Genomic DNA, 25,555 nt, shown 5'->3' with positions numbered 1-25,555 from the left:
CTTTGCATCCTTCAAAATTCTCACCTAATCAGAACACCTTCCATAGGCATTAAATATATGCCAACGGAATGAATGACATCCAGCTTTTGTCATTACTTCTATACTTACGAACAGAACTGTTTCTTCCTCTGAATTCTAAGTAGAAAAGTATTTTTGAAAACTGAAAAATCAGAAAAGCTATTTTTCAAGTAAAGAAAAATTGTATTTGCAACATGATCCAGTGCATTCTCGTGCTGACCTAATCTTAAAAATATATATATCCATAATTAACGTTAACTTATTTGCTAATGATTTCTTTTTTTTTTTTGTAAATAATAACAACTAAATCATCTGGTTTTCTGGGGGAGTTTTAAAATTTGTCTTAAAGCGGCGCCTGGCTGGCTCAGTTCGAAGAGCATATGACTCTTGATCTCCCGTCCGAGAGGTTCAGCCCCACACTGGGTGTAGAGACTACTAAAAAAAACAAAAATAAACTCAAAAAACTAAAAATAAAACCCTTTAAAATTAGACTTTAAAAAGAAGTAATCACTTCCTTCAGGTGTACTTTTTAAGACCGCACAATAAAAAAATTAGGCCATCTTAGTAAAGGTAACATCTAGAACACACTTCCGACTCTTCAGACTAACAGTCCTATAAATAAATCAAATAGTATTACTCTTAACCACAGGTAGATCTTTGGCACAGTTTCCACTGTTTCTCCGCCGATTTTCTGTGATTTTTGCCAAACAAGTGACTGACTCCCTCGGGGCTGGTGTCTGCACTTGTAAGTGTTAAGTCGATTACACTTGGCTGCAGGCTGAGAAAAGTCCCACGTGACGGTGTTTGCAGTACCCCAGAGAGGAAACAGGAACGGAGTATACTTTCAGTTCTAAGATGTTTACCTCGACGGTTTGACCGGTTTTTTACACGACTGTGCCAGTGAGCACACATACACAGAGTGTTACTTTTGAGCGACCGAGGAAGGGGCCCGAGGCTCGGGTTGGCACCGGCACAACGTCCAGGGTCGCCGCTCAACTTGGATGGCCAGGGTTCCGCCGGCGCGCCCGCAGCCCAGCCGCCGCCTCCGGGCTGCTCTCCGGCCCTCCTCACGCGGCCGAGCGCGGGTGCTCCGACCAGCCCCCCACGGGCGCGCGTTTCCGAGGCTGCAGGCGCGGAGGGGGCGCCCGCGAGCCGGAGACCGTCCCCCCACGTCTCCTCACGTCCCCACCGAACAGGCAAAATGGAGGCGGCGGGCGCGTTCCCGCCGGGCGGGGCTTCGGCGCGGCCCGAGAGTCCGCCGGACGCGGGCGGCCAGAGCCGGTCCCTCCCCCGGGCCGCCCCGGGTGCCCGCAGCCCGGCAGCCGCCGGCGTGGCGCCTGCGGCACAGAGGCCGGGGCGAAGCCGTGGAGGTGGGGTGCCGGCGGCCGCGAACAGGGACGCCATTATCGGCCTCGCCCGGTGGAGCCGCGGCTCGCTTCTCCCGAGGAGGGGGGCGGTGGGGGAGGGGAAGGAGGGTGGGGACAAGAGGAGGGAGGGGGCGGGGCTCAGGCGTGGGCTGGGAGGCTGCGGGCGCCGGAGAGGGCGGCCTCCGCTGCAGGGCGCGTCAGTGGTCCCCTGCCCTGTGGGCCCTCTCCCCGCGGGGCAGACTCCATTGGAGGGCGGCCCACCCCGCCCGGCGCGCCAATGCGGGCCCGGGTCGCGGCGGGCGGCTCTTACCTGTGCCTTCCCTTTCTTTATCGTCCGCCATCTTGTTGCGGAGCCGTCGCCCGGGAGATGCCTGGCGTCACCCTAGGACGCGGCGTCCTTGCCCCTCCAGCCCCCGCGCGAGTCTGGCCTGGGGCACCGGCGGCTCCGAACCCCCAGGGCGGGGGCTGGGGAGCGGGGGAAGGCTCCGAGCGCGCGCCCGCCCCTCCCCCCAGACGCGTCCCCGTCCCCTCCCCCTCCCGGCCCACTCCGGCCTTGGGGGACGAGGGAGTGGCAGAGCCCCAGGCCTTGCCTTCCCTCCTGACCCGCGTGGGGACTCGCAGGCCCGGCGCCCTCCCTGCCCGTGGCTACGACGTGGCGCCGCGCGGGTTTTTCACTACGGACTTGAAAACGCGGCCGGAGAGCCGGGGTCGGACCTCGCGGCTGCCCCGGAGGCCGGGACGCCGGGCGGGCGCGGGGGGCACCCCAGCCGGCACCCCCGGGGCGGGCGGCGGCGGCGCGAGCTCGGGGCCGCCGAGCAAACACGGCGTCGTCAAGGCGGCAGTTGCTGACACAAACTGGAAGGTTCTCATGGCAACGGAGACGTGCCCGCCCGGCCGCCTCGACACCGACGTTAAATGTCCTAGCTCGTGAGGTTTGACGTGACCTCCAGCTAAGGTTACTACGGAGAAGTTGTACCTCCCGCGTTTCTGCAACTTGGCAGCTGTCGCAGGATGTTAGATTTTTGTCTCGGCTTAAGGATAAGCTCGTTCTACTAGAACGTTTTCTTTCTGAAATGATTTTTTGAATTTTGTGGTTCAAACGAATATAAGATTTTAAAGCTAATCTTGGATGATTTTTAAGTGCATTCGCGTGCTAGCTTAAAGGACGTTATGTGAAAATGTATGAACTGTTAACTAAATGTTGAAGCCTTCAGAGTACAAGGTACTAGTATGTGCTGATTTTCTTAACATACTTGTCATGCTCCTTTTATTCTGTTCCTGTAATCGCTCAGTAAGCCCGAAAGCAAACTGTTTTTAATTAAAATAACTATTTTTTCTATAGAATATACTCATTTGGTGCTATTACCCGCATTCTCTTTGAAATTGATGCGAAACTATTGAATCATCGCAAAATGGCTTCTGTTAGAGGATAGGTACTTACATAAAATGAATACGGTTGTTTACAGTAAATTCTGGACTTCCCAGAATACGGGAGAGTAATCATTAGCGTTCACATAATATTTAAATTTCGTAGTCATTATAGTCTAGTAGTTTGTTTTTAAAGACGCCCTCTTTGCATACAGATAATGAAGGGCTTTGAAATAAACGTAGGAAAACCTCAGCTCTGGGCTCAGGTTGACTTCTCACTCACTGTGCCTTGAGGCTGTTTGCAGTTTCCTTTTTCTGGAATGCCTCCCCCCCCCCGCCCCCCCCACTCCCGGCCCCAACATTCACCCTCCCACAGACACGCGTCTGCTCCCTCCCAGTTGTCAGTGACCTCCTTGAAGGTCACCTACTCCTTGAAACTTAAGCTTTCCGGATCAACCTCCTCCTCTGTGGTCCAGAACTCATATTCTAGAGCCTCTTCCATTGATTTGCAATGACTTTGTATATTTGTATTGTAAGCTCTTGAGGACAGGAAACACTTTGTCCCCATATCCCCAGTGCCTACAACAATTTTTCAGTTCTTGTGTCTGAAATAATAAAAATTAAACTGGAGTTAGTCTTGTCACTGACTTGAATTGATTATTTAAATTATTCCAAACCATATTAATCTCTACTTCTCTGAATTCCTACAGCAGATTTAAGACAATACTGTTTCTCTAAATTGGGATGAGTAAAACAGTGTATATTAATTAACCCCTCCCCTCCAGTTAGGTTTGAAGACAGAAGCCTGATCATATAAATCTTTTACGTGTATCCACAGTACCTTGCCTAATTTGGGACACGTATTAGGAGATTAATACATATTTTTCAATTAATTAGCTGATACACATAAAAGTGTATCATTATTCTGGAAAACACAAAGTGAAAAAAAAGTGGGTATCCAAATGACAAAATAGAGGCCCACAATGCCAATGAGTAATTATCTGTGTTATGCTACCTGACCTGACTTTCCACTTTTCTTTGGTTGTGGAAAACTGACTTCTAATTATGTTACAATTTTAATTCTTTTAAAATATTAGCTTGTTTTGGACAACAGCAGACTAACCACAACCATTTTTTCCCTTTAGGATATATTTGTTTTTTAACTATGGCTTTGAGTAACTATGTAATACTGTATGCCACTCAAGCGGTCTTTCACTTATTCTCAGAGTCATTTTTCATGAGTTTTTCTGAAATTCCAAACTGGAAAATTATTTTTGGTCCCACTCAGACATTATACAATCTTAGGGCTAAATCAAACTACTAGCCTATTAAAAAAAAAAAAAAACAAGGGCATAGTTTTAGACAATGACATGCTTGATTATTGATAGTGGGGCCAGATGGATATGTACAGGTTATGTCCTTTTGCGTGTTTGAATTTATAGTGAGTTAAATCTGTTCACACAGGCGCCGGTTCCATGCCGGTGAGGGGACACAGATATTTCTTCTGAATACAATTGACTCAGTTACCTAAGATGTGGCTGAAATGGAAAGGATAAGTGGTGTGAGTAAGGCAAAATAAGTCAAAAAAATCTTTATACCACATCTACTTTCCTATTCTGGGGATAATTGAAACCTTGGATTAGGAATAATTAAAAAAAAACAAAAACTCGATTTTCCTTGGGCATTGCCATGGACTGACATGATCCTAGGCAAGTCATTTATTTCATCTCTTTAAAACTCCATTAACTTGTGGCACCTGGGTGGTTCAGTCAGTTAAGCGGCTGACTCTTACTTTTGGCTCAGGTCATGAGCTTAGCGTCTTGGGATCCAGCCCCCAGTGGGGCTCTGTGCTCAGCGCGAGTCTGCTTGTTCCTCTCTCTGATCTCTCTCTCTCTCAAATAAATACAATCCTTTTAAAAAATAAAAAGTAAAATAAATAAAACGGTTAACTCAGGGGGCGCCTGGGTGGCTCAGTCAGTTAAGTGGTCTGCCTTTGGCCCAGGTCAGGATCTCAGGGTCCTGGGCTCCCTGCTTAGCAGGGAGTCTGCGTCTCCCTTTCCCTCGGCCCTCCCCCCTCACTGCTGGTCTCTCTCTCTCTTTCTGTCAAGTAAATAAAATCTTTAAAAACAAAACAAAAACTCTGTTAACTCAGAAAAATAGAAATGGCAATGTCCAAACTCCCTGGGAGTTTGGAGCACTTGCAAGGAAATCCACATTCTTTGAGATAAACCCCCACTTCCATGTAGGAAGGAGCCCTCAGAAGTCGAACTCCAACTTCTTTCCTGAGATTCAGCTTCTCCTGGGAGAGTTTGCTTTTCCAGTGCTTTCCTACACAACAGGAGGTGGTCTGATTCCAGGCCTCACACCCTTCACTACGAGAATCTGCTCCCTGCGTGACATATGTAGTCTACATGATAGAGCTTGGCATCTTCAGTGTGCTGCCCCTTCCTGGTTTCCACCTTCCCATTTTTAAACCTCAAGCAGGAGTGGCTTTAAGCATATCTCGACTCCTTGAGCTCTAGACCCAGGAAATGATAGAAAGGCAGTTGCTTCCCTGGTTTGTCTAATTCCAGTTTCCTAAAGAAAGTTACAACACCTCCCTAGATGATTAACATCAAGAAGGTCCAGCCCTGGGGCGCCTGGCTGGCTCAGTTGGTAGAGCACGCAACTCTTGATCTTGAGGTGGTGAGTTTGAGCCCCGCACTGGCTGTAGAGATTACTTAATAAAATCATAAAAAAAAAAAAGTCCAGCCCTTCAAGATACTATCCCTACCTATAGGTGAGTAGCCTTACCCTGGGATCTCAAAACGAAAACCTCATCAGAATACAACAGAATAACGGTTTGGTTTCATTACAGTCATAGCAATAAGAATAACTCTTCTAATTACTTTGTATACATTATCTCTTAATCCTTATGAGGCTGGGCGCCTGGGTGGCTCAGATGGTTAAGCGTCTGCCTTCGGCTCAGGTCATGATCCCAGAGTCCTGGGATCGGGTCCTGCATCGGGCTCCCTGCTCCTTGGGAGCCTGCTTCTCCCTCTGCCCCTCTCTCTCTCTCTCTGTCTCTCATGAATAAATAAATAAAATCTTTAAAAGAAAAATCCTTATGAGGCTGTTACTGGTATCCCTGTTTTACAGATGAAAAAGCTACATCTTCCCATTAATGGCCTGCTGAAAGGTCTCAGTCAACAAGAGAGCTGCCTAGGAATCTAGTTCTGATTCCAGAGCCCCTGTGCTATACCGCTTCTTAATATATCATTGTTATATCCTGTTTAGTAACCTGAATATTTAGAGAAGGGCAACAGTCCTGGGCAGAATTAGTCACCTTCTTCCCCACTTTTTTTTTAGCACTGCAAAACATCAACCAAAGCAATGGACAGACTCTTAGGGACACTTGAGGGAACCAGATAATGCCATACACATTGTCCCCATCTGGACAAAGACTTGAGGTCCTAGCTTTCCGATGGCAGAAGAGGAGGCAAAACTCACTCTTTCTGAGAGTGACCCCCATGACCCAGTGGTCTGCTCATCTTCTCGTCCCTCCCCACTTCCCTGCAGACTGAGATTTCAGGCCTCTGGAGAAGGAGGGAGAATTGTGTTACATTCTTGGCCCCGGACAAGAGCATTTTCAGAGCCAGAGATCCTCTGGGCTTTTCAGGGAGACCCAGAGCAGGAAGCCAGGACTGCAGCACTTGCGGGTATCTTGAAAATAAATGTTACGTGAAACCACAGCTCTTACAGCATTTAGAAAAATCACACTCCTGGACCTATGTTTCTCAAAAGCACATGTTTCTTTCTGTTTCATTTCAAAACACACATTGACACGGCAAGTCACTGTTTAATTCATTACTTAAACATTTCCTGTCCTAAGCGGCACTTTTCAGGGACCCTTAGCGCTAAGCAAATTTTGGTGAGTCTCTGTTTTCTTCTTCATTGAAAAATAAGACCGGAGAGTTGAAGGGTGGTGGAGCTGACCCAGAGAGTCAGTAAATGTTTATGACTGCTCACATAAACTCTTACCCCCGAAAAGTGTGAAACATAGAGAAATAGCGTAGAATGATGCCGGTAATTGACTTGGGAATGATTTTTTAGTTCCAGCTCCAAAAAATAAATCTTGGAAAATTAAGTTTCACTGATGTCAACATTTACATAAGGAGATAATGCAGTGTAGAAGAATCAAGCTAATAGATTAAACAGACCCAGGATTGAATTGAACTACCCATTAGCTATTTGACTTTGGACATGTTATTTCTCCTCTGGAAACTGTTTCCCCACCTGCGGTTATGTGGACATATGGAGACGATTGACCAGTGGGACATGAAGCCACCTCTACAGCTCCCTTAACTTCTGGCCTGATTTTATTTCTTTGGACTATGGCCAGCTGAGTCTTCAATGGCTCCCGGGCCAGTAGAGATACTATTTGGTGCACTTACAGTGTTCTAGGAACTTCGCTGCGCAGTTTACGCGGACCATCCAGCTTACTCATCACAATACCCCTGTAAGAAGGTGACTAGTATGATACCCATATTAAAGATGAGGAAACCCAGAGTGAAGATCCCCAAATTGCTTCTCTAAAAGGAAAAGTCACTTTTCTACTGTTGTGCCCCAAAGTCTCTCCTGATTTTCCTGGATTTTTCATTTCCTCCCTCCGCCAGGTCCCAGGGACTGGCCTGCTTTCCCTGCTCTTGAAGGAGGCGTTGTCTGCCAATGAGGCGAGGGGAAGGGGGCTGGAGCATTCCTATCTCTCTGGCACCACCATCCTTGCTACCCTTAAATACAATCGTGGAAACTTTTTTTTTTTTTTAATTTCAAGGGTTTCACTGCTGACCTATGAGGAAATAGAGGGATATATGCATCCTGGAATCCTAGCAATTTTTTAAAGACATGGTTCCTGATTAGTAAAGCTCTCTACTCTGAGTCTCTAAGATGGTAAAAGGGTGTGCCTGGCCCATGTGGCTCTTTTCCTTCACCCTATCGTTTCAATGCTACCACTACCATGATTAATTTTCCTTCCCAGAGTTTACGCAGATTAACGCCAGTCCATGTGGCTCTTACAGGACAAAAGAAAAATAGCCTAAGGGATAAATAAATAGTTCTAGATGTAGGTATATATGGATTTCTTTTTTTTTAAGATGTTATTTATTTATTTGACAGAGAGAGACACAGAGAGAGAGGGAACACAAGCAGGGGGAGTGGGAGAGGGAAAGCAGGCTTCCCATGGAGCAAGGAGCCTGATGCGGGGCTCGATCCCAAAACCCTGGGATCATGACCTGAGCCGAAGGCAGACTCTTAACCAACTGAGCCCCCCAGGCGCCCCCGTATGGATTTCTTAATTGCTGTATATAGTACTATTTTTTTGTATTATAGACAATTCCAATGCCATTTGTAGCCTTAGAATTGAGAAGAAATTGGCTCCATGCTATCCCTCACCTTGCCTGCATAGGCCTGGCCTATGATTAGGACCACTTACTAAAATGCCTGCAAATAACAATCAGTTGAGACTCAACATTCTTATGAATTGGAAGCTAACTGCTTCTACATTTCCACCTTCTCTAGTAACTCCCCCAGAACAGGGATCTGCAATCCCACCCCCAACAGACACTATCATAAGCAAACAATACAAACCTACAAAGATTAAAAAGCCTCTTGCATTTTTTTAAAGATTTTATGTATTTATTTGACAGAGAGAGACACAGCGAGAGAGGGAACACAAGCAGGGGGAGTGGGAGAGGGAGAAGCAGACTCCCCACTGAGCAGGGAGCCTGATGCGGGACTCAATCCCAGGACCTGGGATCATGACCTGAGCCAAAGGCAGACGCTTAATGACTGAGCCACCCAGGCGCCCCTCTTCTTGGGTTTTGCTGAGTTTTTCTTCATACTCTTCTTTTTTCAGGTCAGCTATAGTTTCAAGACGGTAAGGGAAGGTGTGAGACTTGAGAGTGAGTGGCGGCAGCTGGAGAGAGGTTAGAAAGGGAGTTATTTTTAGGAAGGCTTGGGTGGGAAGGGAAAGTCTATCTCACATGAGAGAGGCGGGCAGGTGCAGCCTGCACCAGGGGAGGGCTGGCTACCTGGGAAAGGGTTGACTACTTCTCTAGTCCCACTTACTTCACATACTCCTAATCCTTCTCCATCAAGCCATAAAAGGAAGTCAGCTCAAATGCCTGGGAGGGCAGGGGGATATAGCCAGAGGGCGCCATCTTGTTCAAGTTACCCTCCCTCTCCAGTCTTCAGGAGGAAGATTCACTCACTACAGAAAACATGAAGTGCCTACTGTGTCTGCAGGACAGTCTATTAGGTATGACATGGATTTCACTAACGTGATAACTGATACCTGCTCTCTGTTTGCTGAGATACCTTTTGAGCTGGTAGTTTTAAGCTAGCGGTTTTTTGTTTGGGTTTTGGTTTGAGTTTGGGTTTTTTTTTTTTAAGATTTATTTATTTATTTTGAGAGAGTGAGAATGAGAGAGAGAGAGAGAGTACATGAGAGGGGGGAGGGTTAGAGGGAGAAGCAGGCTCCTCGCTGAGCAGGGAGCCCGATGCGGGAGTCAATCCCAGGACCCCAGGATCATGACCTGAGCCGAAGGCAGTTGCTTAACCGACTGAGCCACCCAGGCGCCCTGGGTTTTTTTTTTAAAGATTTATTTATTTGAGAGACATGAGTGGGGGGAAGGGGCAGAGGGAGAGGGAAAGCCGACTCCCCACTGAGTGGGGAGCCCGACGCAGGACTCCATCCCAGGACCCCGACATCATGACCTGAGCCAAAGTCAGACACTTAACCGACTGAGCCACCCAGGTGCCCCATGGTTTGGGGGTGGGGTTTTTTTTTTTTTTTTGGTCCCAAATTTATTATTGACCCCCAAAACTGAACTCTTCACCCACCACAGCTACTTTCTCCTTCAAATGATGTATAGTGCATACTATACCCTTACCGTGGCCATAGTGGTTTATATCTATAATGTGTGATCAATTCTCAGTTAGCCAGAACACCAAAGAAGTATGTCATTGGGGGGAGGGGAAAAATTGGATTTCTTTGGATTAGACTAATGGTGTCCTTCTCCAGGAGGTAAGAGGTGAGTTAAACCTCCACGTGAAGAACAGGAGATTGTGAATTTAATTTGACAAAATCTATTCACTAGATTGTTTTACTTCAGTGCCTCGAATGGGTCTTAAGGCCTTTGAATTCATTGACCTTTAACTGAGTAGAATATTAACTAGAAACTTAATACTAATTATAGCTATCTCATAGAGGAGAGGGCTATGTATTATATTTGTTCTAATCATACAACAATGTGCAAAAAAAACAAAACCAAGAATATAATAAATACTTTTAAAATTAATGCCCACAAACATAAAACCCTTCCTGAATCTTAAATAACTATGTCTGCACAGGATGAAGGCTTATGTCTATCTCTTTTTAATGCCCCTCTCTTCAACATGTGAGTGCTCAAAAACTGTGACCCTTTCTTTAGGTTAATTATTTTAAAAAATGATCACTTTAACAATGAACAGCATAATGAGAGGGCCCTGAATTTTCATTCTCTTTTTCTCTGATGCTATTCAGGAATATCTACTGATGGAATTGCTGTGGAATATTTATCAGACCTCTTGGCCTCCGTGTCTTTAAAATGGGTATTACATCTTTACCACTTGATTACACGTATGCTTTGAAATCTTAGGATGGTAATTATTATCTTTTCCATGAAGTATCACTTACCTACTAACAACACAAATAGAGTTTGAGGATCAAACATGTTAAATAGGATCAGGATATTGATAATGTTAAAAGCAAATTTCATATCCAATCCAGGGTCTACACACTGTTTCACTCTTGTCTGTCCAGCCTTGAGCTATCCTGGCAATTAATGCTTCTTCATGGTCCATAACAATACCCAACATTAAAGTGAAGTGGACAAGAATAGTATCAGTTAGATATAATCCCAGTTTTATTTTTTTAATGAATCTTTATTTTTATATTATTATTATTTATTTTATTTTATTTTTTTAGAGAGAGAGAGAGAGAGTGAGGGGGGTGGGAGGGGCAGACGAAAAGGGAGAGAGAGAATCTTGAGCAGGCTTCACACCCAGTGTGAGCCCAATGTGGGGCTTGATCTCACAACCCTGAGATCATGACATGAGCTGAAATCAAGAGTCGATTGCAACCAACTGAGCCACCCAGGTGTCCTATATAATCCCAGTTTTATTTTTTTTAAAGATTTTTATTTATTTATTTGTCAGAGAGAGAGAGAGAGAGCACAAGCAGGGGGAGCAGGAGAGGGAGAGGGAGAAGCAGGCTCCTCACTGACCAAGGAACCCCATGTGGGACTTGATCCCAGGACCCTGGTATCATGACCTGAGCCGAAGGCAGACACTTAACGACTGAACCACCCAGGCATCCCATAATCCCAGTTTTAAATACGACTAAGCCTTGGGACACCTGGGTGGCTCAGTCAGTTAAGTATCTGACTTCGGCTCAGGTCATGATCTCAGGGTCCTGGGATGGAGCCCCAAGTCATGATGGGCTCCCCACTCAGCGGGGAATCTGCTTGTCCCTCTCCCTCTGCTCCTCCCCCTGCTTGTGCTGTCTCTCAAATAAATAAATAAAATCTTTTTTATTTTTTATTTTTTTGAAGATTTTATTTATTTGTCAGAGAGAGAGAGAGTAAGCACAAGCAGGGGGAATGGCAGGCAGAGGGAGAAGCAGACTCCCCACCAAGCAGGGAGCCCGATGTGGGGCTGGACCCCGGGATCCTGAGATCATGACCTGACCCGAAGGCAGATGCTTAACTGACTGAGCCACCCAGGTGCCCCTAAATAAAATCTTTTTTAAAAAAAGAGGATTAAGCCTCAATAGCATTCTTTGTTTGTTTGAATTTATTAATAGACTTTATTTTTAAAAGCAAAAGAATTAAGCGAAGTTCCCATAGACCTCTTTTCGGTTCCCCCACCATTTCCCCAACATTAAAATTTTATATTAATGTAATCCTATTCTTTTTATTTTATTATATTTTTAAAATTGGAGACGGTTATTTCTTTGGTGAAAAGTATTGGTGATTTTAAGCAGTTGGACATATTAGCTACTGACAGAAGAAGTACTTTCGTGCCATTTATACCCAGACTAAGATTAGTTTATTTGGTGGAAATTCCCATATTTAAATAGCTAATCAGCTAGCTGGGGGCACAATTTGCAACCAAACATGACAAAGAAAGCACTAAACTTGCAATATTAAACTACAGACCAAGGTTCTGCTCTTAACTGTCCCCTTGACGGGTGGCTTTGGCCCAATCTCCTAACCTCCACGGAACTCTGGGTTGGATTAGAAAAGCCAAAAGAGGTCTTTCAAGTTCAAAATTTCATTCATTTATTAATCCCCTGTTGCCCAAATGAGTGGCAGACTATGTCAGGTGGCTCACAATTTTTTTAAATTTACATAGCTGGGTTTTTTAAATAATGGACTTAAAAATCTAGTACCTCAAACCCATGATTTCAATAAAAATTATTCAACTGATGTCAAATTAGAGAAAACATTACCTAATTGTACAAGTAACATGGATATGACAGAAACCAGAAGTGAAGAATAACTGAATAGAGTTTGGGAACACCGGATTAATCAATGAACTAATCCATTCAAGAAACTGTGTCGAACTCGGCCTTGTCCCTGAGCTCTTCTTTTTAATCTGCATTATCTATATATTCTGGCTCCGTTAATGAACAGGTACCTCAGAACCGACAGGGGGGAAAACAGTACAATAAGAAAGGTACTAGAAAAGAGAAAGGCCCAAGGGTGAGGGAGCACAGAGCGGAGCGATTAAATCTAATTCCAAAACACCTTCAGTATTTCTGGAAATTAGACAAAGTCTATAGGGCCAACTTGTGAATAGAGAGAAGGACTGATTAAACCTATCCTAAAGTTTTTCAGGCCATAATCATTTCCTCGTCTTATAGGGCATGTAACTTGATGTACTCACTGTGAAGCTATCCTAGGGTTTTAGTTCATTCATAGCTTTCTCAAGTCAAATGCTGTCATGGCTCTCTCTGGAGGCAGCCCCATCCCCATGGCACCAACCCCACTGGACTTCTCTTTGGGAGGAGAGAAGACATTTGACTCATTTTTACATGAAGTTTTTAAGTATCCAAAGCCTGTGGCTCTTTCTTTAATCCACATGCTGAACATCTAAGTCCAAAAAGAGTAATGCATCTTATTTGTCTTCATGACCTGTATACCTTTTTGCCCAATGCCTGAAACAAATACTTGCTGGACCAAAAATGTAGGTAAGTTATGAATGAACTGTGATCCACTTCTGCTAAATGCACACTTAAGGTACCAGTCATTCAAAATGTTGTCATGTTTCCCTTTTTTTTTAGATTTTCCCTGTCCTATGCCTATGTGTCATAAGGCGAAGAATTTAGAGCATGTCTGCTTTCTCCGCTAGGAGTCCCAGGCTAGTGCTGTAGACCTCAGCTCTTTCAGAGAGGCGACAGAAGGCACCTCCCTCGAACAACTGTTTCTGTCATGTGCAAGCTTGCCATTGAAGATATCTGCCATTCCACGTAATATCCTGTATTCCAAGTTTCAGTGAATGATCTGCTTTTTAAGGGGCACCTGAGTGGCTCAGTCCATTGAGAACCTGCCTCTCGATTCCAGCTCAGGTCCTGATCTCATGGCCGGGCTCCCTGCTCATTGTGGAGCCTCCTTGAGATTCTCCCTCTCCCTCTGTCCCTCCCCCTGTTCTCGCTCTCTCTCCCTCTCAAATAAATAATTGAAAAAATAACAATAATCTCCTCTTTAAGTTTGGGTTGCATTCCTTGATGAATGCCTATTGTTTCTTTGCCAAAAAAGCAAAATCTTTTTTTTTCCTTTAGCTCTTGGGAAAAATCAGTCCTTGATTGTAGTAATCAGCTTATCCCAGGTACTTAATGATATCTAGCCCCTCTGTTACTTTTATAAAATAATAACTAATATTTAGAGTCCTATGTGCTAGGCCCAAAACTACACTTTTAACCCTCACACACAACCCTACAAGGTATATACTACGATCATTCCCTCTTGACATTCTAAGAAACAGTGGCCTGGAGAATTTTGTTTGGAGAATATTTTGTTTCATGTTTTACAAATAAACCTCTCTCAGACTTTTTTTAAGGCAAAGGGTTATTGTTCCTTAATTGATAAAGCAATATAATGGTGAGTCCTTCTGTAAGTTTTTTAATCCTTTATATGGTACCCCAAGATTTCAGTTCTCAAATGTATCTTTATATCTGTATTTTTATGGGAAGATTTGCTTGATGTGATGTTCTATTTCAAGTTATAATACACACCCATCTGTCATTCTCTTCTTGCTGTTCATGGAGTTTTGTGAATTAGGGACACACGTTTCATGGCTTCCTCCCTAAAGAATCACACACACAGCTGGGACACCCTGGCAACCGCAAGAAAGCAAATGGTGTGCTCGAAACAACATCTTTAAAGTAGGGGACCAAAGCAGAACCGAAGCTCCGGCCTTCTGAAAGCCATTGTGCTTCTGGGGAAGGAGTCCTTGGCACAGAAATTGGAGTTTTTATCTGACTTACCAGCTCCCAGGGTTTCAAATGATAGCGACAGAGCAGGAACCCAACTTTCTAAGTCTGCCACTGTGAATTTGCTGGACACAGAGGGAATAGTTCTGAATGTGGCTTCTGTGCCCCATCCTTTCTAGTTACCTACCAGCCTCGCCATGCAAGACAGGAAATATCCTCTCTCCTCCACTTGAAGATCTTAAGGAAAGGCATGCGGTTGTAGTGTATCTGGGATGTGTTAATCAGTACCAAAGCCTCGAAATGAACGGGTTTGCAAATGATGCCATTGCAGATAAATAAGGAGGGATAGGTCCTCTTCATTTATTTGCATATGTATATATATATATATATATATATATATATATATATATATATATACATGAATGCGTGCGCATATATGTATTTTCTGCTGCAGAGAAGGGCTAGACCGAATTTGAAATGGAGGTGGATAATTGCGTACAAATGCATAATCGGTTTTTGCCTGCTATTCTTTTTCTGTTGCAACCAGTGTCACTGCATTCGGTGACTTGGTATTAGATTGAATTTCTGCTCCTGCTATGTTTAGAATCTATTTTTAACTTGGCCAACTGATTTACTATGGAGCCATGTGAGTGTTGCTATTTTTAAATATATAATAGTTGTCCCTGCAACCCATTTAAAGCCCCAGAGAAGACCATTGTATGCCTACCCCACTGCACCATACATGTTCTAGGATGTAAGATAATGATTTAAAAAAAAAATTTTTTTTACTGAGTTCCTGCCGAATGAGAGGCAACAGGCTGCCTGCTTTCAAATGTTTTCTTATTTGATGCTCAAAAAAAAAAAAAAAAAAAAATCCTGTGTTGCTAAAGACTGCTTGCCTTCCCAAGCACATTGTAACTCGACATGTAATTGTAAAGCGATGCACTAAGTGGAATGAGCACGGGCATTGATGCCAGGTGATCCTGAGTTCAAATCCTGTCTTTGTCGCTTGTTAGCTCTGTGAACTTGATCAAATTCCCCAGCCTGAGTCTCAGCCTTTTCATTTGCCAAACGGGAAAATAGCCCAGTAGTTGTGAAGAAACACTGGGCTGGTGTAGTATATCAGCCACTTCGACAGCGTCTGGCACCAAACAGCAACCCCGTGAAAGGTGGGCATTGTTACTTTTTATTATTCTGAGTTCCTTCTCGTCCTAGAAGAGAAAAGGTCAAAGAGCTGGGGAGACACATCAGTTCAATGCTCACTACGCGGCCTCTGGAGCCCTTTGGCTAGGCAGTCTCGATCTGAGGGGCTGGAAGTTGCTGCGATCACCCCATTCAGCTTTGGAACAACCGCCAGACCTTTCGGTTGGGGCCTTTTGCCCCTGGGAGTCCTCACACAGCTGCTGGGACCTCGCAAGTGAGTCCTGGTAATTGTTTAACAGAATATTAGCTTTGAGCGGGTGTGTCTCGGCCTGCTTGGTCTCCATACAGCTCAGAAAGAAGCAGCAACATACACATACACGGACAGGGGAGATCCTGGCCTCCTGTGTCTACACCCCACTGGGTCTGGGTTAGAAACACTCGGTTTTCAGAATTGAGATTTCAGAATCCCCGTCATGGCGTCTGGGAGACCGACTGGATGCTTTCGGGGTCAAGGGCCAGTGGAGCTTTGCTAAGTGGTCTGAGGTCACACCCCATGACTTTGAAACAGCCTTGGTTTGCCTAGTCCTGCTCCGGGAACTCCTTAAGAGAGCCTCCTCTACTGTCTGCGACTGGACTGTCCTGTTAGGAGGCACTGATACAGCTCCCCCAGTTTGGGGTAGGCGTCAGGAGTCGTGGGCTGCTGAGTTTGGTGAGGAAGGAGGCGTTTGTAGGGCCTCCCGTTCTGCCAGGAATTTCGCAAGGGCGGTAGTACCGTTGCACCAGGTAAATTAAGAGGAAGATTCCCGGCCCCGCCCCCTCCCCCCCCCCCCCCCCCCCCCGCCCCGTGTTTGCTGAGCATGAAATCTCTTGTAGTTTGAAAGCAGACTCTTTGGGGGCGCCTGGCCGGCTCAGTCAGTGGAGCGTGTGGCTCTTGATCTCGGGGTGGTGAGTTCAAGCCCCATGCTGGGTGTAGGGATTACTTAAAAATGAAGTCTTAAAAAAAAAAGAAAAGAAAAAGAAAAACAGACTCTTTTATATGACTACTTCAAGAGACAACTCATTTTCTTCGGGCTATCTGAACTAACTGGAAAGAATTATGAGTCCTCTCGCACTAAATATCCACTGATGATCAACGTCTTCTGCGCAATATACTTAAAAGAAATATTTGTGGAATGTAATTTTGATTGTCTGGTTCTAGTGCTTTGCAGGTCTTAACGGACTTTCTCAAGCAGTTCTATCCTCAGGTCCTTATCCACTCCTGCAGCGCAAGGATATCAGTTTTCATTTTTCTGGCATTTGCCAAATTACCTAACACAGGTCTCTGTCATAATGTCTGCTTCACAACAGTTGCTGTGACAAGGGACATTTCCATGATGCTGGCTCACACCTAAAGACAGAAACATTTTCTTTTTTTCTTTTTTAAGGTTTTATTTATTTATTTTTCAGAGAGAGAGAGAGTGCGAGTGAGAGCACAAGCAGGGGGAGGGGCACAGGCAGAGGGAGATGCAGACTCCCCCGCTGAGCAGGGAGCCGGGACTCGGTCTCAGGACCCTGGGATCATGACCTGAGCTGAAGGCAGATGCATAACCCACTGAGCCACCCAGGCGTCCCAAGACAGAAACACTTTCTAAGCAAGTATTTTTGCATAAAATTTCACAGACTGAAGGGCTCTCATTTTGTGATATAAAACTTTGTGAGTCATCCTTGGAGATGGTGGATTTTGGGTTTTTTTAGGATTGCATTTTTAAGTAATCTCTACACCCAGCCTGGGGCCCAAACTCACAACCCTGAGATGGAGAGTCGCTCCCTCCACTGACTGAGCCGGCCCAGGGCCCTGGGGATGGTTGATATTTTTAATGTCTCCCTCTTGTGCACAATTTTCTTTGGAACACTCTTGTTTTATTTGCCTTAAACAGGCAGTCAGGATTCATGTAAATTGTTGATTGTTCATAGAATACAATCTTGTCAACAAAAATCAAATATAAAACCACAAAAATGTCTTCTATATAAAAGTTATACGGTGGCCCAAAATATTTTGAAAAACTAGATTTTGATACCTCAACATCTAAATTGAGTTTACTATCCTGTTCATTATATTTTTTAGGCGTCCGTGTTTTAAAAGTCGATGTGCTCAGTAAAGTTTTTGCAATGGGTCAGGCATCTTTTTAGAAACAACTTACTGTTAATTGGAATGGCTGGGAGGCAGTGTTTAGAAGTTGTTATAAAATAAATCTATTTTAATGTGGTTCATGTAACTGGTTTAACTCATATATATTATCAGACTTTAATGGGACTTTTCAGGAACTTTGGTTTCTTTGTTATCGAAGCTTTGAGATTTTATAAAAAGAAGCTTTCAATGAAAAGGATAGTGTTATTTAAGATTCTTTTTCCACTCCTTAGAAAGGATTAACTATTTTTTGAATCAGTAATATATGCATGGGGCACAAAATTCAAAAGGTACAAAGGCTGTATAGTGAAAGGAAAGTCTCCCTCCCTGTCTTCCACCCGCCTAAAATCTCTCTCTAGATATAGTTACCAGGTTTTTTGTGTTTGTCTACTTTTTAAAAACCACACACAAATATTTATATTATTTAATTAATGTCTTGTTACCTTCCTTTTAGAATAACCAGGAAACCAGGAAAATGTCATAGTGTATAATCCTTCCAAAATTCTACACAAAGTCTTTATTTTACATGTGAAGCCCAGAGAAAATAAAATTTGCTTATTTTCTTTGAGCCTGGGGAAAGTCTTCTATTGCAGAGGAATATAATGACAGTGAAGTAAACCCTGCCACAGACGATGAGAGAAAGAACCAAATGACTATATTGTATATTTTAACTAAGTAGAAAATGAGTTCATTCAAGCTAAAGATCACAATAAAATATTTTTAAATTATTTGATAATTTAAGTTTTGTATATACTGCTTCATTCTCTGATTTACAAATCCCTGAACCAAAGCTTTCCATGAATTTATATAGGATTTGAAAAAAGTCCAATTTCCCCTCACTGGAAATCCTTCTCTTCCTATGATTTTTTTTTTTTAGATGCCACTTTCAAAAAAATACATTATATTTAAATACATTATGTCTGGGGCGGCTGGCTGGCTCAGTCAGCTAAGCATCTGCCTTTGGCTCAGGTCGTGATCCTGGGATCCTGGGATCAAGCCCTGCATCAGGCTCCCTGCTCCGTGGGGAGTCTGCTTCTTTCTCTCCCTTTGGCCCTCCCCCCACTAATGCTCTCTCTCTCTCTCAAATAAATAAAATCTTTTAAAAATAAATAAATAAATACGTTATGTCTAATCCTCATAACAACCTTGTGAGGCTGGCTTTGTTGCTCTTTGTGGAGATGGGGAAGCCAAGGCTCTAAGACTTGCCACTGGTTCATAGTATTGAGTGCAGACCTGGGGCACACAGCTTGCTCTGATGACCCAAGTCACTGCCCACAATGTCGTTTGAAACACAGAATCTCCCAGTCTGGAAGAAGGGCGCATTGCTTGGCAGTGTGGATCTCATTTCATTAAGGTATGTGCCAGAAACCTGAAGACACATTTGTAAACAAATTATGGTCAGAGAAACTCTGTGAAAATAGATTTAGGTAAAGTGCGAATGGATAAAATGGCCGAAACCTTCAAAGAGTGGATTAGCAGCCAACGTATTATTCTTGGGAGTAGGTACAATAGGGTTCTGGCCTTGGCCTTGTTCTGATCAACATTTCATTAATGGTTGGGACCAGAGCAGGGACTGTAATATGATAGGATATGTAAACCTATTGAATAAATGAATGAATGAATATTTGTACTGTGTTAGCTGTCACAAAGTTTCAAGTCACAAGAATCATATCAAACAGGTAATTTAAGATTAAAATATAATAGGCAAATGTGAGAGGTCAGGGCTAAAACAATAAAATTTAATAGGGATAAATGTTAAATTCTAAACTTAAACTTCCATAATCAGTTTCACAATGAGAAGAATTTTGCATGAGAAGACATGGGCATTGAGCTTTGAAATGTGGAGGGAAGGAAGGAAGGAAGATTGGTTTGTACTTTCATGGATAAAAACCTCAAAATGAGGGCACCTGGGTGGCTCAGTCAGTTAAGCATCCAACTCAGGTCAGGATCTCAGGATCGTGAGATTGAGCCCCACATCAGGCTCACGTGGAGTCTGCTTGAGATTTTCTCTCCCTCTCCCTCTGCCCCTCCCCCAGCCTGCTCGTGCGCGCTCTCTCTCTAAAGTAAAATAAACAAATAAAATCTTTTAAAAAAACCCTCAAGATGAGGCTGATAATATGATTCAGCTACTGAATGAAATTAATGGACAATTAGGGAACAACATAAGGGAGGGTATTTCTTGGGTTTGCTCTAAAATAGATTCCGTCAGGAATATGTTTCAAACTCTGGGTCCCTCATATTAACAGGAACAATAGGGACCTAAAAAGAATCCATAGGAAAGCAACAAGGGTGCTGAGCAGAATTAAGTCAGTGACACATGAAGAGTAGTGATGGAACCAGGGATTTTAGTCCAGAGACCAATAATTTGGGGAAGCATGACGGCTAGCTTCGAGAATTTGAATGGTGTATGGGAAAGAAATCATATTTGCAGCCTACTCCTGGACCAGAAAGTCACAGTTGGAAGAATCCACCTCCACCCGTCCTTCTGCAGCTTGAATCACATATGATCTCTTATACACATATCTGAATGAGAACAAAACACAGAGTTATTGATCTGGAACATAAACTCGTGGTTTTCAGGGTGCGGACTCAAGACCAGTGGCACCAAATTTACCTGGGATCCTGTCAGAAATATAAAGCCTTTGGACCCCTTCCCAGATCTACAGAATCAGAAACTGTGGAGGTATGGCCCAGCATTCTGTGGTTCAATAAGTCATCCAGGTGATTCTGATGCATGCTTAAACATGACGACCATTACAGATCATCAGATGTAGGTGTTTGGCCTAAAATCTCGAATGCTGTTAGGTTTGAAAATCTTCCTTCTCCTCAGTGATTCCAATTCACCTATCTTTTGAACAGATCCAACCATTCATCAAATCCATTCTGTGTAATAGATACTTGTCAGTTTTTTGGCTACACAGTTTCCAATGAGAATTGATCTCCCATTTTATGAGTAGTAGGGGGAGACCCAGTGTTCCACTATGTATGCCAAAGTGTCCAGATGCTCCCTCTTCCAACCCTCTGGAAGTAGGGAGTGGACGTGTGAGCCAGGATGACAAATTCGTTGCCCCCCTGCCCAGAACTCTGGATCTTGAGCATGTGACACAAAGGTCAAGAGACTGTTATGAACCTCCATTGAGCAAGGTTTAGGGACAGTAGGTGGCAGGAATGCCTGATGCCCATCCAAGAGGTTCCTATGGGATGACCTTGGTTGCGGGTGCTTTTGCCTCACTTCCTGAGATTTGTGTCCTTTTTCTGAACCTGGTTCTATAGTATGGATTCCATAGTGCATCTTATATCCTTTGAATACAGTACTTTTAATGAGTTAGGCAGAGTTCATTTCTGTGGCTTCCAACCAAGAACCAGAAGGATATATACCTGCTCATTCCCTGCCCATCCCGTATTCCATGAGGCCCTTGGAGTGTGTTCTCTGCTTTAGACAATGACAAAACTAGGTAATCACTGCTGGCCAATGTTAGCAAGGAGCAGGAAAAAATGGTTGAAGCCAGTGGCTAGACTTTGGGGTTCTTATGCCCCATGACACTGTGTCTTCAGTAGAGATCTCCAGTGTTTCCTGGAATAATCCAACATTGCTTGATTTTATAGGAAATTTTATTAAATTACCAGTGGCTATACCACCAAGATATGAAATATTCTCACCAAAGAAATTGAACCTGACTCTAATCAAGCTTCTAGAGCTAGCTTTCATTTACAGGAAATGGGAGAAAGGAGCAGGAGAGACAATGGAACAGTGAGTTAAACGGCACTAGAAGGAAAATCCAACCTGTGGGATATTGTACCAGACAACGAGACCAGTGTCTTCCTTAAGTCAATGGCATTGAGAAAAGAGGTATGGAGGAGGGAAGGAGATCACCTTACACCCAAAGAAACCAAAGAGATGCAACCACCAAATGTAATATGTACATCTTCTTTGGATTTTGATTCCAACAAACCAATTGTGACATATGAAGAAGAGTACACTTACAGTCAAAATATGAAAAGAAAACAGTTGCTCCCAAGCCCATTATCTACATGGTGCCATAAAGCACATCGTTGATTTTCCATAAATGTGAAATAAGATGATTTGCATGTAATCATAAAAAAATACCCTGTGGGATAGAACACATTAGAGGTTAAGACTTGTGAGATCTAATTATGGTTATTGTTCTGTGACCCTGAACAAATTACATAATACACTGAGCTGTAAATGGGAAGAACCTTATGAAATGGCTATTTGAAGTCCCTCATAAAAGCTCTGGTAAAGAGCATGATGATCATGAGTGCTATGGAGCTGCCACGTTAGAGGAATGGTCCAGGGGTGCCTTACACAGCCTCTGAGATGGTCCTCGATGATCTCCTCCGCCTCTTAGTCACATCCTGGTAATCTCCCCTCCCTTTCAGTGTGATGTCCCTTCAGAGATTTCGGTTATTAAAAAAGACGACAAATGCATAATGAATGGGGGAGGGGGGCATCAGCCTGTCTTCCTACTTAGGGGCAGATTTTACCTAAAAACAATCTCAGATCATGACCATGAATTGATGATTCTGTATCTCTCTGCTGCTAGAATAGAAGGTAACGTTCATGGAAGAATATGTATCTGAATGAACCATAGGTGCATCAAGAAAGAAAGAGGGCCAGAAGTACATCTCTTTTTAAAAAAAATTTTACTGGGCGCCTGGGTGGTTCAGCTGGTTAAGCGACTGCCTTCGGCTCAGGTCATAATCCCGGAGTCCCGGGATTGAGTCCCACATCGGGCTCCCTGCTCAGCAGGGAGTCTGCTTCTCCCTCTGACCCTCTTCCCTCTCGTGCTCTCTCTCTCTCATTCTCTCTCTCTCTCAAATAAATAAAATCTTTTAAAAAAATAAAAATAAAAAAATAAAAAAAATTTACCATCTTAACCATTTTTAAGCGTATACTTCAGTAGTATTAAGTATGTTCCCATTGTTGTGCAACAGATCTCCAGAACTTTGCATCTTGTAGAAGTGAAACTCTATATCCATTAAACAACTGGTCGTCTCCCCCTCCCCCGACCCCATCTCCCTCCAGCCCCTGGTAACCACTGTTCTACTTTCTGTTTCTATGAATTTGACTACCGTAGATATCTCAAACAAGTGGAGTCATATAGCATGCGTCATTCTGTGCCTGGCTTATTTCACTTAGCAGAACGTTCTCAAAGTTCAGGATTTCCCTCCTTTTTAAGGCCAAATAATATCCCATTGTATGTATATGCTCCATTTTGTTTATTCATCTATCTATTAATGGACATTTGGGTTGCTTTCACCTCTTGGCTATTGCGAATAATGCTACTATGAACAGGAGTGTGGAAGCATTTCTTCGAGACTCTGCTTTCAGATCTTTTGGGTATATACCCAGAAGTGGGATGGCTGGATACAGTAGTTTTATTTGTGATTTTTCGAAGAACTGTTTTACTGTTTTTCATGTGGCCACACTGGTTTACAATCCCACCGACGCTGTACAGGAATCCAATTTCTCCACATCACCCAACACTTATAATTTTCTGATTTCTTGATAGTAGCCATCATAGTGGGTGTAGGTGGTATCTCACTGTGGTTTTGATTTGCATTTCTCTAATGATTATTGACGTTGACCATCTTCTCATGCACTTATCGGCAAATTGTATATCATCTTTGGAGAAATGTCTATTCAAGCCCGTCGCCCATTTTTAAATTGAGTTTTTTGATTTTTCATTATTGAGTTGTAGGAGTTCTTTATAAATTCTGAATATGTTTTAAAGATTTATTTATTCATTTTGGAGAGAGAGGGGGAGAGAGAGAGCGTGGGGTGGGGTGGGGCAGAGGGAGAGAGAGTCTTAAGCCGACTCCATGCTGAGTGCAGAGCCCAATGCAGGGCTTCATCACACAACCCTGAAATCATGACCTGAGCCGAAACCAAGAGTCAGACACTTAACTGACTGCATCACCCAGGCACCCCTAAATATTCTGAATATTAACCCCTTATCTGACTTGCAAATTTTTTCTCCCATTCCGTAGGTTGCCTTTTCACTCCATTGATTGTGTCCTTTGATGCACAGAAATTTTTAAGTCTGCTGTCACCCAACTTGTCAGTTTGCACTATTGTTGCCTATGTATTTGTCCTCCAAGAGATCATTGCAAAATCTAGTGTCATCAAGTTTCCCCAAATGTTTTCTTTGAGGAGTTTAGCTTGAAGTCTTTAATCCATTTTGATTTAATTATTGCATGTGGGATGAGATAAGATTCCAAGTTCATTCTTTCCTGGATGGATGGCCAGTTTTCCCAACACCAGGTGTTGAAGACTGTTCTTTTCCCATTGAATGGAGTTGACACCCTGTTGCAGATCATTTGACCATATATGTGAGCGTTTATTTCTGGGCTCTCTGTTCCATTCCATTGGTCTATATTTGTCCTTATGCCAGTCCACACTGTTTTGATGTGTAATATGTAGCTCTGTAATATGTTTTGATATAAGGAAGTCGAATCCTCCAACTTTGTTCTTTTTCAAAATTGTTTTGGCTATTCAGAGTCCCTTGCAATTCCATATGAATTTTAGGATTTTTTCTATTTCTGGAAAAAATGTCATTGAGATTTTGATTGGCATTGCATTGAATCTCTAGGTTGCTTTGGGTAATATGGACATCTTAACATGATTAAGTCTTTAATCCATGAACACAGGGTTTCTTTCCACTTATTTGTGTCTTCTTTAAATTCTTTCAGCAATGTTTTATAGTTTCCATTGTATAAGTCTTTCACCTCCTTGGTTTGGTTTACTCCTAAATATTTTAATCTTTTTGATGCTACGGTAAATAGAAATTTTTTAATTTCCTTTTTTTTAGATTTTATTTATTTATTTGACTGAGAGAGAGAGAGAGAGCACAAGTAGGCAGAGCGGCAGGCAGAGGGAGAGGAAAAAGCAGGCTCTCTGCTGAGCAGAGAGTCCGATGTGGGATCCCAGGACCCTGGGACCATGACCTGAGCTGAAGGCAGACGCTTAACCGACTGAGCCACCCAGGCACCCCTTAATTTCCTTTTTTAATCGTTCACTGTTAGTGTATAGAAACATTCCATTTTAAAAAGACAGTAATGGGGGCGCCTGGGTGGCTCAGTCGTTAAGCGTCTGCCTTCGGCTCAGGTCGTGATCCCAGGGTCCTGGGATCGAGCCCCGCATCGGGCTCCCTGCTCCGCGGGAGGCCCGCTGCTCCCTCTCCCACTCCCCCTGCTTGTGTTCCCTCTCTCGCTGTGTCTCTCTCTGTCAAATAAATAAATAAAATCTTAAAAAAAAAAAAAAAAAAAAGACAGTAATGTACTCTTTCTGTTCAGGATTTCATATTCCTGAGATTTTGTTTTTTTACCAATGCTTCAGAAGAATTGTTTTATGGGCTTGATGTGCATCTGGAATAAGTGAAGAATGCTGTGAATATCAGAATGTTAGTAACATATGCCTTTGCCTAAAAAGCTGAGCAAACTTGGGAGTTCCAATTGGATGTGGTCTGATTTGTCTATTTACCTACAATTAGAGAAATCCATAGGCTCATTGACATTTGGAAAGTAACTTGTTTGCACAGCCCCAAAGGCAGAGGGGTTTTGACGGCCCTTTATGATTATCCCACCCCAGGCCTTTGAAGGGAAACACTGGACCTTGTATCAGTTAGGACTCTTTCTGTCGTACTTGACAGAGAACACTTTTTAAACTGCCTCAAGGGGAAGAGAGGACACACATAACTCAAGTGTCTATAGGTAGAACTGGATTTTGGCTTGGCTTGATCCAGGAGTTGAAATAATGTTACCAAGCTCCAGGGCTGGCCTTAAACCAGAGCCAGAAGGGCCCCTACTCTGAACCCTGCAGTGAAGGGCCTGGCTACCCCAAAGCTGGGAAAGTGAAAATAATAATAATAATAATAATATAAAATAAAATCCCACTCAGTCTTCCAAGAATATTTTCAGAATTTGGTAAACGTCAAGTGGAGGGAAACCCCAGGAGGG

At 43.4% G+C, this 25,555-nt stretch overlaps 1 protein-coding gene across 5 annotated transcripts in view; it reads right to left on the bottom strand.

Annotated features, from left to right (window-relative positions):
• EFCAB2 (EF-hand calcium binding domain 2) overlaps positions 1-3,395 on the bottom strand; it is a 115,401-nt gene extending 112,006 nt beyond the window's left edge. For 2 of the 5 annotated variants that reach the window (XM_027612209.2, XM_027612211.2), the window contains exon 1: positions 1,696-3,395. Coding sequence is in view for 2 of the 5 variants with exons in the window: in XM_027612208.1 (XP_027468009.1) it covers positions 882-1,422 (541 nt within the window). In the remaining 3 variants the exon portion in view is untranslated. Of the gene's footprint in view, positions 1-881; positions 1,456-1,695 lie in introns of those variants that run through there. The other 3 variants (XR_003523131.2, XM_027612212.1, XM_027612208.1) reach the window with 3 other exon arrangements.
• Positions 3,396-25,555: the final 22,160 nt, after the last annotated feature.

Source organism: Zalophus californianus, chromosome 10 (assembly GCF_009762305.2).
Source record: "Zalophus californianus isolate mZalCal1 chromosome 10, mZalCal1.pri.v2, whole genome shotgun sequence".
Lineage (NCBI taxonomy): Eukaryota > Metazoa > Chordata > Mammalia > Carnivora > Otariidae > Zalophus > Zalophus californianus.
This window is presented reverse-complemented; position numbering and strand designations above follow the sequence as displayed.